The following is a 12,835-nucleotide window of genomic DNA, read 5'->3' on the forward strand; positions in this document are numbered from 1 at the left end:
CAAACTAGCTTGTAGTTCTGCCTCCCCTCCCCACCCAATACTGTTTCTTAAGTTAAAGATGATCTCTCTCCCTACCACTGTCCTCTAATGGTCTCTTGGCACAGCCTCGTCCCTTGCCTTTGACAACCTGACATTATGTATGTTTTTTTTTTCTTTTTCTGATCCTTCTCTCTTATTTTTTCTTCTACCCGCAAGCTATGACCATTATCCAGTCTTTGCTTCTCTGATTTTTTTCCTTTTTAAATCCAGAGAGATACTAAATGGTATTCCTCGGTCTGAAGTACCTTAGAAGTGGCCACTGAAGGTTCAGGAACAACTAGAAGGGTGGACAGGTGGTGCCTCCCACCACTTCAAATGGAAAAGTCCTGCTTTTACCTGATTTACTTGTTCTATGTTGTTTCTTTTGGAGAACTTATTTGGAATCTCATTTCTTGTTTTACCACTATCTCTATGACTTTTGCCAATATTTCTAAGCATTAATATATTTCTTACATCCAGACCTGTGCCATTCCTTCCATCTGGACCTCTCTCTTACACTATTCCTCAGCATCTTCCTAATTCCTACCAATATTTTGGTCTTCTATGTCCTCCTTCCTGGAGGAATCCAGGAAGTCCTTTATGAACCCCAAATCTGGGTAGGATGTTCTGTGTGGTACCATTGCATTCTGTATCAATCTCTTAACACAGCACTTTATTTCTTTGTGTTTTCTGTTTGTCTACATTCCCTACTAAACTGGAAACTCACTGGGGACAGAATATTACATCTCTAGTGTAGTGCCTGGCATGTAATAACTTTGAAAAATCCAAGCAGATAAATATATAGTCCAGCAAGGAGATACAAATTAGGTGACACTGCTCTCTAAAGAGAAATGAAAGGGTTATCCCTCATTCTGATCAAACTGTCCTGATTTGCCTGCTTCCTGAGTGTCCTTGGCACCTCCTTCAACCACTTCTGAGTCCTGTTCACAACACCCTCACTATTTGCTTTTTGGGGAAGTTATTTTATATTTCCACTCTGATTTTTCTTGTCTGAAAGAGACATATACTGTTAAAGATACTTATGATGACCAAGAAAAATTTAAAGTACTAAAAATCATACTATTTTCAACACTATCATTATATCATTCTTAACAAAATTCCTACATTACACTACTTTGGCCTAATTTCAACAATTCCAAAGTCTTCCATAAAGGTAATAAACCCTCAAAGGATTTGATGCCATGTCTAAGAAGTTTATGGGAAAAATGTTGCTGGTTAACTGACTTATAAAGGACATATTGCTTCAAATATTTGCTATACAAAAATGTATCTATATAAATGCAACAAAAAAAAAAAACTAAAATTAAATCAAAGAAAGGAGCAATGTAATATCCACATACACTCTGCAAAAACAGGCTTAGAGAAATTCCAAACTGCTGGCGTACTAAAACTAGAAAGTGCAGTAGGTATAGTCCCATCTTGAAATCTAAATGGTAGTATCACCTTCAACAGGCAAAACCTGAGTACCTCCATCATAAATGTTGTAAGTTCTGAAAGCAAAAATCACATTTAAATTCAGTGAGTTTTGTTTGTGTTTGTATAATGAGAACTCAAGTATCAGATGAGTAGCTGAAGAGAGGACTTTTAAAACCCTGTTCAACTCTTGAGAGTCTAGTCAGGGATTGAGATCATGAATCAATTTAAGTCCCTTTATCTGCAGGGCAAATTTTCTCATATTTCTTAAAACAACAGCAATTTTTGTAAAGAGGAAAGCCCACAGCCAACAGGGGAAATGTTACTTACGAGTATTGTGTCAGCAGTTCCAAATCATTATGCATGTTGATTGGATATGCTTCACTGAGTTCAAACAACTTCTCCAGGGCCTCATAAATGAAAATGATGCAAATAAGAGAAGCAAAAGCTTCTTCGGTAAACCGGGTGATATAGCAGACGAGGGAACTTGCATCAGTGGCCACGAGTATGATACACAGAGTTGCTGTCCAAAGGCCAATACTAGCTCTCAGAGATAGGTATGACAGCCCATATTCTCTAGAAGGAGGAAAAGAACAGTGGGAATAAGGTCATTTAACAGCTTGCCACCATTTTAAATAGATGGAAATAAGTCTAATTCAGGAAGTGAAAGGAAGTAAGTTTCACATCCCATGAGTATCTAAATTCAAGACTGTCTAAAGGGAACATCTAAGGGGACAAAAATAAAAGGGGTTTCTCAGTGTTTAAAGAGTATCACCTTTTAGGAATTTTACTTAACATATTACACAAATCTTTTATTTTTCCTTTCTTTCCATGGAGAGACAAAATGGTAAACTGAATCGAATCAACCACTTCTGCCTCTCCCAGCAGACCCCAAATGTGATGTTGGGAGAAGTATAAATACAGTGGAGAAATAGAGAGGGGGTAAGGGGCCAAAAGTATTTGACACTTACTTGCAAAATTTAAACAAAATCTTTTCAAACACCAAAACTGGTCCTGTACTGCCTAATATGGTAAGAGGCTGTCCACCAAAGAGAGAATAGGCTATCCCAGTCATAGATGCTCCAAAGAGAGATTCGATTGCACTCTGTGTAGAGATATAAATAAGTCCATTATCTAAGCTGTACAGGCAACCATAATAACTAGTGAGAAAATGTTTAAAATACATGAGTACATCCTTTCTCCTTTGCTATGAAAAGTCTAATGACCCTGGGCAGGATGTGGGGTAGGAGGATAAGAAAAGGGACAAGCGGTCAGCAGAATATGAGTGGTACTCAGTGGGGAAATGTCCTCACCACATTCCTTATCTTGCTTTTTTTTGGGGGGGGGGTTGCCTTCTAACAGTTTACATGGGTTCATGGTAAGTCTCAGGACAGAAGCATGGCCTGTATAAACAGGAAAAGGTATAAATAGGAAAAGGACTCCCTGTGAGCTGAAAACTAGAACAGAAAGCTAGCTAAGGATCGGGGTCAGGGATGAGACCAGAACCTTGTGTGGGACTGAGAACTTGTTCTGAGGTATTCCGCTCCCGGATTACCAGTTCTACTAGCCATCCAGGAAACTCGTACGAAGCGTACAGGTACGACCACACATCAAATCTCTCTTCATGACAGAATCCAAAAGCAAATGGACACTTATCTAACTATGAATCTTAAGCACTGATTGAGCTTTAAATTCCAAGGAGAGCATAATACATACTATACGACCTTCAGTTGCTTCTCCCAGCAGTCCTCCAAACGTAATGACAGGAGACATGCAGGCACAGTAGAGGAACAGAAAAGATGCTAAACACTGCAGGCTGAATGCATCTCTGAAGTCACTCCAGAAGTATGGAGCTTTTCTTTTGATATCTAAAATAAGTCCCCCAAAAATCCTAAGACAGCGGGGAGAAACACAAGAGTGAAATCCAAATATAAAAAAAACCCACACAAATCAAAACCCTCATTTACTTTGTTGCCAGGTCACAGTATACGTTTTCCATCAGCAGAGATGAGACCCATCTTAACCTGCTACATTGTATTCTTGGGATCTACAGAGATGGCTTGTACCACTATGTTACTTCCAGTCCTAACCAAATATTATGCCAGCAACCCAAAAACCCCAGGTTCTCTCAGACAAGGTTCAGAGCGGTTCCTCAATCAAAACTCAAATAATGAATTTTAAGGATTTCTCTAACCTCTGTGCCATTTCTATATTCATCAACTCCTCCTACACTCAGGCCTACTACTCTCGATCACTGGCAGTTATTTTCTAATCATTTACATTTCATTTAGCATAGCAGAAAGTGAAGGTTGGGAGAGTAAACTGGCCTTCATATTCTCCAACAGTGGGCATTACCCTGGAGAGAACATGGAGTGTTTAACTATGGCTCCAGTAATCTGCTTTCTCTGCCAAAATATTTCTCACCAGGTATCGTTTCCAACAGGCATCTAAATGGCCTTATGGATGACAGTAATATCTAGTAAAGACAGATTGCTTCCATTATTGTTTTCATTTTTAGGAAATTAGGAAGGGGAACTTAAAATAACCAATCTAGAAAAATGTAATTTTGATCCACTTTTGTCTAAACATATCCCAACATCTATCATTCACAAGACAATAATGGCCTTCCTTGGTATAAACTCACTTATTCTAAATGTACCCAAAACCCACACTGAAACACTTGAAAGAGGATTAGGGGGCAGGGGTGCAGGGGTGAATAGCATTAAATTGTAAAGTGCTCCTTAAAATTTGAGGACTAAAATGTTTTCAATCTACTAGGAACAAGAGTATTAATGAACAGGTATTCTCATTCTTGGAACATTCAGTAAAAATATGTGGATTTAACACTTGGCTACTAAGAGCTCTTTGTGCTCCATGGAATAAAGATGTCATATTAAAATGAATAAGACTATAATTAAGTTCCTACAGGGAGGTTAAAAAAACCTGCTATGTTCCAGTACAGTGCCAGTATGCTGAATATATTTGGGTTATGCAAAAATATTAAGTTTTGTTATTTATTTTCTAGCTAGAAATATTCACTGGCAATCTTAGAATCACCTCAAAAATTATTGTTCTCTTAAGAAACAAATTCTGGTTTGGGTTGAAATATGTATTTCTTCAGGATAACAGAAAATTATGACTATTATTTTTAAGTGCCTTGATCTGACTGACATAGACACGATAGTACCATGTTAGCAACTATCTTACTATTACATAAGCGATAGAATCACTATGATTTCCTAGTGATTGCTTCCATCAGCAAGACAGGGAGTAGGAGAAACTGAGTAGGATGAAATTCTAATTGAAAAGAGGACATTTAAACTCAAAAGAAGCTTACAGTGAACTTGTGAAACTCACACACACAAAGATCACCTTAGTTTCCCCTAGTAGTGTTTGTTAAACATATGCATAGTTTTTATTTGGGGAGGATCATTTCTGAATGGTGTGTTAACTTATCAAAGTCACAATTCAAAATAGATTTAATCTACTCTTTATTCATTCATTTATAATTTATATCCCACCTAATCCCCAAAATATTTTGAGGTGGTTATGAACTATTACTTAGTAGTTAACATTTATAGGTTTGAAAGTACTTCCTATTAGACCATTGTTTTCTAATTAATTACTTATTAGGGCATACATTAGTCTAAATAGCTATTATATTACTGTGTAATAAACGTGCTGTTAGCAGCAAAAATCTAAATCCGGAAGTGAGAGGTCATTGCAGAGAACAGTGCAAGAGCAGCCCAGATGTACACCAGCAACTCCAGGAGAGCAGATGAGTAATGGATACTTCAAGTCATGTCAGCAACAGAATCTGTGGAAGAACTCTGGAGAAGCGAAGATACCGGATATTGGTGACCTGGGAGGATTTAGGAAGCAGTAAGGAAAAGTGAACTTCGAAAAAAATCTAAGCTATGTGGCATGTTACACCTGAGAGAGAGAGAGAGAGAGAGAGAGAGAGAGAAAGAACCACCAAAAATAAAAAAAACAGCATTTGAAAATATGAAAGCAAACAGAAGAAGTAACCGCGCTTCCAGTCAAGGGATAAGGAAAAATTGCTTGAATCATCTCAAATTATACGGAGCCCGAGGAAGACGTTCAAGGACATTTCCTCAGAGACAAAACGTAGATAAAGGGAAAGAACAGAGGAGAATTAAAATGCACAGAGTTGTCAGAAACCGGAAAGTTGGCTTAGAGGACACAGTGAAAGCAGTCCCGGAAATGGCCATGAGAGGAGGGGAGTACCAATCCTGCAAAGCCTTTGCCATTGCCTTCAATTATAATGGAGGCTGTGTGCACATATTCCCTGAAGACAGACCCTCCCAAGGTTTTCTGATTTTCTGCTCACACATTGCTTGAAGAGAGACAAGCTGTCAAAAAACGATAAAGAACCATTTTAAGAAATAAATTGAAGCTTTCATCTCTTCAAAGATGTGTGATTAGAAAAATAAATCATATAGCTCTTTCAAATTACAACCACAAAAATAAAAAATACTATTATATACATCCTACTTGCATGTAATGAGATAGGGTCTATAAGACTAAGTTCTTGGTATTTATTTTTATTTCCATCTTGAACTTGAAGCTTTCAACAGGCTCTTTTAGAAGGGGCAACTGACAGTTTTCTTATTCACTCTAAGAATCTGTGAATGCATTTTATGCACAGCAAAACGAAAGACTGGGTAAGATAAAATGGAATGAGGTATCCACTGTTCTGGTTTCATAGTAACAAAAATCATTAGCAAATACTGGGAAATCAAACTAATTGGCATTAAACAGGTATTCAAGTACTAGATATTCAAATAAATAGGTATTCTTTAAGTACTCAACGTCTAAAAAAAATTACATCTCAAAACGGCAATTCCTGACACAAAGAACAGTATCCCATTTGGTCTGTGAAGTACCATACAGATGCTTTTCACTAACCTTCCAGTTCGCTGGAGTTCGGGTCCACTATGTCCTCCGTGGGGCTCTGCTTCCCCATGAGCTGCTGTTCCATTCGGTACAGCAGGAATCTTCCTCTTCTCCTGCAGGAAGTTTTTTGTTTTTGTGTTTTAATTTCAGGTGCTAGTTGTAAATAACAAAAACAAATTTTTTTCCCTTGGGGCAATATGCAGAGTGGCTAAGAACCCAGGCTCTGTTACTTATTTGCTGCATGACCTCTAGCAAGTTATCTAGGCTTCCTAAAGCTTCAGTTCCTTCCTCTGTTTACTAGTAATAAAAACATCTATCCGTGTGATTGAGAAAATTAAATGAAGTGATGGACATTTGTTCATTCTTTCAACTAATCTTTGTTGGGTGCCTCGTGGGCCATGCATTGTTAGGGATGCTAGACAGGCAAAGATGAGCAAGAAAAAGCATTCTTACTGGAGACAAGCAACAAATCTCTAATGTCAAGTAGAGATAGAGCTATGAAGACTAATGAAGAAAAGGAAGCGGGCAGAGAGACAAGGTCTGGGTAGATTGGAGTGAGGGGGCACTGGGTAGGGCGGTGTTATATGCCTGGCATAGCTCAACCCTTCAATAAATTTAAACTGCTACCGTTAGCTATTTTTGAGGGTAGTTCCCTCTTTTATTCTGGCTGATATCTTCCTACCCACAGAATGATTTACAATATGGTTTTTTTTCTGACTCACAGAGATTTAAGAGATTATTACGAAAGGAGACTTCTAGTTGAGCCATTGAAAAATTAGCTGAGGCTTATGTAAGTGCTGTCTTATTCACAAGTGTCTTCCACCCACTTTTGTCAGTGACAGAGATTTTTTAAAAAATCAGAAAATCCTACCTATCAGCTATCTTAGAGCACGCCAATGTGTTCAAAAGGACTTAAAAGGATCATAAAAATGTTTAAAGTGGTGCAATTAAGATTTTTACTTAACCGCCATTCCAAAATAGTGTAACCACTATCAAATGTTCATAGGTACAATGGGACATTTAGGTAAAATGGCACAGGTTTAAAACATGAGAAAAATAGGCTTTGAATTGCACAAAATATAGAAAAGTTCATTGTTTACTATTTTTATAATTTTCCAGGTACATTGAATTAAAGTTCAATAAGAGAGGATGTGTGTCAATTGATGAAGGAACTGCCTTTACATATAAATAATTATCATCCATCGTGAAGGGCTTTAAGAGTGGCCTCAGTACCTTCAATACCCAACAGTCACCAGGAAACACTTCTTAGCTTCCACAAATCTCAGAAAGCAAGTGAAATTATTTGGTCTTCTGGATAATTATCCCTTATTGGCTATGTTAACTCACTGTCTTACAATGGGAAAAGCTATCCTTAGATAAGGCAAATGATAAACCATGAAAGATACTTGCCATTCTAAAGCACCTGTTTCATCAAGGAGTGTTCATCTTATAGTAAGAGGAAAAGATATGTGAAAAGAGACGTATGAACAGTATTGATAAATATTCCGACAAAAATATAGGAAATATTTTTGTTCAGAAACACAAGTATTTTGATATTTTAAAACAAATCAATGAGTGAGTATATATTTGACTACTCAAATTATACAATTTATTTAGTCAATCAACAAATACTTACTGAGAACCAATTTGTGTCAGGTTCTTGGCCCCACCACTAATACAACAGTGGACAAATCAGGACTGTGGAGCTCACATTCTAATGGGGAATGCCAACAATAAACAAATAAACCCATAAATAAATTAGTTCTATGGTGTGTTAGAAAGATTAAAACTATGTAAAAATAAAAATTTAGAATAGAGTAAGAGGTGGTCTGAGGTGTGGGTTGGGTAGGTAGGGAGGAAGGAGTGGCAATTAGAACCATCATAAGATCAGTGAGAAAATGTCATTTGAGAAAAACCTGAGAAAGTCGAGGGAATAAATCATGAGAATAAGTGAGGGATACCTAGACAAAAAGAATAGCCAATGGGATATGCCAAGGCAGGAATATGGCTACAGGGTCTGAAGAACAAGAAGCAAAGAAGCCAAATGGCTGGGGAGGAGTAAGCAAGGTGGAAATTGGTAGGAGTTTACTTTGAAAAGGTAAAGGGATGCCAGAGTAGGTTTAGTAAACCGTTGTAAATATTTGGCTTTTATTCTCAGTGAAATGAGGAAGTATTGTAGGGTTTTGAGGAAAGAAGAAACATGATCTCACTTGGAGTTACTCTGGCTGCTGGGTCAGGACAGAAACAAGGAGACCAGTTAAAAACTATTTCAATAATCCAGGAGGAAAATTATGGAAGCTTGAACTAGGATGGTAGCAGTGGCATCCATGAGAAATGGTGTAATTCTGGATAAATATTAAAGGCAAAACCAAGAGTATTTCCTGGCAGAATGGAAATCTAGCATAAACTAAAACTAAAAATTAGTGATTTGGGCTTGATCAACAGTAAGATTGGAATTAGGACCTACCAATATAGGAAGGTGAAGATGGAACAGACTTTGCAGAAAGGTCAGTTTCTTGTCTACTTCGGGAAGCATCATATTGCCTTTTCTAACATAAATGCAAAGATGCATACAGGAGCAGCAATGAGACAATCTACAATTCAGTTCAAACTTTGGACTTGTCAAATTTTAGATATCTATAAGACATCAAAGTGAAGGTATGGGACAGGCATTTGGATAAATAACTCTCAAGTTCAAAGTAAACATTAAATTTGGAAGAGGATTTAAAGCAATAAGATTGGATGATATTATCACGAGAATGTGTGTAGGCAGAAGAAAGAAGATGACTACAGAGTGAGCCTGCATCATTTCACAGTAAAGAAATCAAAGAAGAAAGAAGAAACCAGCAAAAGAGACTGAGATGGGGGTAACCAGTGAGCGAGGGGGGAAATCAAGAATGTGGTGTTTTGGAAGCTAAGCAAAGAGCATATATCAGGGAAAGGAGAGTCAAATGCCATTCACTGACAGGTTAAATAAAATCCAGACTGAGAGTTGACTATGGGATTGAGCATTGTGGAGATCTTCAGTGACCTTCATGTAAGTAATTTTAGTGAAGTGATGGGGACAAAAGCCTTGTTGGAGAAAGTTTAAGAGAGAATTGGAGGAGATGAACTGGAGAAGGCAGTACAGAGACCTTCTGTGACATTTGGTTGCATTGGGGAAAAAAAAAAAAAAAAGAATGGATGAGTAGCTGACAGTGGCAGTATTGAGAATTCTTTTTTTTTTAAGAATTGCAAATTAATAAGATTGCATGCTAATAAAAATGATGTAATACAGAACAAAAGAATTGATAGAGGAAAGAAAGAGGAGAATTGATGGTGTAATGTCTTTGAATAGGTTTGAAGAGATGGGATCTAGTGCAAAGGTAGAATTTTAACTTCGGATAATTCATTGGTAGTAATATATGGGAAGGCAGAGTACGTGGGTGCAGATGCCAGTAGGCAGACAGGCATGGTAATGAGAGTCTAGGGAGGTTCTCTGATCATTTCAAATTTCTCAGGGAAGTGGGAAGCAAGTCAAATCTGAAAGTGAGGCTCAGGAAGAATGTGCTGAAGACTTGAGGAGAGAAAATGGGTCTGAAATAGTCATCTAGGGAGAATTATTGGCCTAGGGAGTATAGTATGATGAACTTGCAACATTAAGGTCCACTTGAGGTAGGTGGTCATGAATTAATGAGATCAGTCAGTGTAGTTATGATTTCCTTCAGCTATGCTCAGCTCTATCAGTGCAGGTACAGATTAAAGAGTTGGATTCACACAAGGTCGTGGTTTCAACAAGCAAGTAAATGGCATGAGAGAAAAGCAAAGGAGTTTAGGGTATACACAAGGGAGTGATGATAATGCCCGACATGATATTCTAACGAATATTTTCAAGGTTATCCTTTAGGGTGACTAGTTAGTCTTCTCTTAACTGAAAAGAAAAAGTGTTTACAGATCTGTGATTTATGGGGTGCCCGGGTCGCTCATTTGGTTAAGCTTCTGACTCTTGATTTTGGCTCATGTCACGATCTCAGGGTTGTGAGATCAAGCCCCGTATCTTCCTCTCCCTCTGCCCCCGCCCCCACTGACGTGTTTGTGCTTTCTCTCCGAAAGAAAAAAAAAAAAAATCTTTCACTTACACATTTCAAAAGAACATAAAAACCATAAAAATTATTCCATGGGGGAGAATAGTATTTGAATGAATATGAAGTCAGAGTGCTTAATATCTTTTAATTTATCTTGATTCATTTAATGAAAGAAAACATATTTCATAGTATCTGTTATTCAATTACAGCACACATTTAAGAAATACTATTGTAAAGAAGCATAACAGAACCCAAATACCTTGATTCCTAATTCAATGTTATACTACCTAATTCAATGTACTACTGCCTCTTAATACTCAGAATCCAATAATTAATCCTGATTTTAAAGAGTGTCATAAAAATAATTTTAAAAATAGAGAGTTCCCAGACCTCAAGTTGCTTCAAAAATATCATTCCTCAAAGGCAAGATGTTTTAAAAAATGTTTGACTTCAGTTTTATTGTTTAAAAAACTAAATGGTGTTAACAAGTCACTTTTAAAGTCTCACTCTCAATGTATTAATATTTTTACAGAATATTTCCAAATGACATCAATTGAAGAGTTTCTTTCTTTTTACTTCAGGAAGCATTATATTGCCTTTTCTAATATTCTAAGTGTAAAAGATGTTTACAAGTACAAAAATAAGTCAATCTGTAACCTAGAAGTTACTCTTTAAGCAACTTTTTTTAGTAGTTTGAGATCAACAGAAATTATGTGGCTGTAGGTATAGAATTATAAAACTGTCACTATTGAGAAAAGGAAACCAAATAATCTTTAATAATTATGAAATGACTTCAGAATGAAAATACAGAAATAAGACATCAGTACATATTTCTTAAATTGATAGTGAGACTGAGCTGACCTTTTTAAATACTCATGGATTAGTGGTACACTTGTTCATTTGCCCACCTCAGGCTAACCAGGAAAACTTCTGAGTCAACTAGAGCAGTAGAGTCTGACAGGTTGTACTCCACAGGGACAAGGGCCCAAGACAAGGCTGAGTAGATGACAACTGGGAGGGTTTCAGGAGGCATATTCAGTAAGAACAGAGGTGGCAATATGAGTGGGCTTAACAAACATTTGGCCACCAATCTCAACAAAGTCAAGCCTGAAATTTTAAAATGACCCAAATAATAGCAACAGTTTTTATTTTTACCTTCCTGTATTATATCATGAGTGAACAGCACACTGGATTTTATAGGCAATTTTTTTATAATTTTTGTACCATATGTCCACACAAAGGTAATACATAAGAATAATAATTAAAAATTTTTTCCTGATCATAAATATGATCAGCAGTAATGGCGAATTTTCTATATAACATGATTAAGTCATGCCTTTGAATTTTCTTTTTTTTTTTAAAGATTTTATTTATTTTTTTGATAGACAGAGATCACAAGTAGGCAGAGAAGCAGGTAGAGAGAGAGGAGGAAGCAGGCTCCCTGCTGAGCAGAGAGCCTGATGTGGGGTTCGATCCCAGGACCCTGGGATCATGACCTGAGCCGAAGGCAGAGGCTTTAACCCACTGAGCCACCCAGGCGCCCCTTGAATTTTCTTTTTTTAATATTTTCATTATTTTATTTTTAAAACTATTGGCCCACCTGGAACTTGTAAATGTTTCAATTTAATGCAAGGAAAAATTAAGTAAATCTTGACATAAATTAGGTAAACAATCCATACCTATCAAAAAGAACTTTATTATTTTTTTTACTTTTTTTTAAAAGCCATTATTTTAATCACCTCGTGCTTATCATGACAAGTATGTTCTTTAATCCCCATTACCTATTTCACCCATACTTCCACCCACCTCCCCTCTGGTAACTATCAGTTTGTTCTTTATAGTTAAGAGTCTATTTGTCTCACTCTTTTTTTTTTCCTTTACTCATTTGTTTTGTTTCTTAAATTCCACATATGAGTGAAGTCAAATGGTATTTGTCTTTCTCCAACTGGCTTATTTTGCTTAGCATTATACTCTCTAGTTCCATCCATGTTTTTGCAAATGGCAAGATTTCATTCTTTTTTATGGCTGAGTAATATTCCATAGTGTGCGCGTGTGTGTGTGTGTGTGTGTATCACTTCTCTATCCATTCATCAATTGATGGACACTTAGGGCTGCTTCCATATCTTGGCTATTTAAACAATGCTGCTATAAACATAGGGGTACATGTATCCCTTTGAATTAGTGTTCTTGTATTCTTTGGATAAATACTCAGTAGTGTGACTACTGAACCAAAGGATGGTTCTACTTCAACCTTTTGAGAAACCTCCATATTATTTCCCACAGTGGCTACACCAGTTTGCATTCCCACCAGCAGTAAAATAGGGTAATTTTTCTCCACATCCTTGCAAACCTCTGTTGTTTCTTGTTTTTGATTTTAGCCATTCTGACAGTTGTGAGATGAG

At 36.9% G+C, this 12,835-nt stretch overlaps 1 protein-coding gene across 8 annotated transcripts in view; it reads right to left on the minus strand.

Annotated features, from left to right (window-relative positions):
• The window catches only part of SLC4A10 (solute carrier family 4 member 10), a gene marked incomplete at both ends in the record, with an annotated part of 302,735 nt that overhangs the window by 75,592 nt on the left and 214,308 nt on the right, over positions 1 to 12,835 (minus strand). For all 8 annotated transcript variants that reach the window (XM_080799605.1, XM_080799609.1, XM_080799604.1 and 5 more), the window contains 4 exons: positions 1,783 to 2,028; positions 2,424 to 2,557; positions 3,169 to 3,343; positions 6,382 to 6,482. In XM_080799605.1, coding sequence (XP_080655731.1) covers positions 1,783 to 2,028; positions 2,424 to 2,557; positions 3,169 to 3,343; positions 6,382 to 6,482 — 656 coding nt within the window. The remainder of the gene's footprint in view (positions 1 to 1,782; positions 2,029 to 2,423; positions 2,558 to 3,168; positions 3,344 to 6,381; positions 6,483 to 12,835) is intronic.

This window comes from Martes martes (assembly GCF_963455335.1).
Source record: "Martes martes genome assembly, chromosome: 3".
Taxonomy (NCBI): Eukaryota; Metazoa; Chordata; class Mammalia; order Carnivora; family Mustelidae; genus Martes; species Martes martes.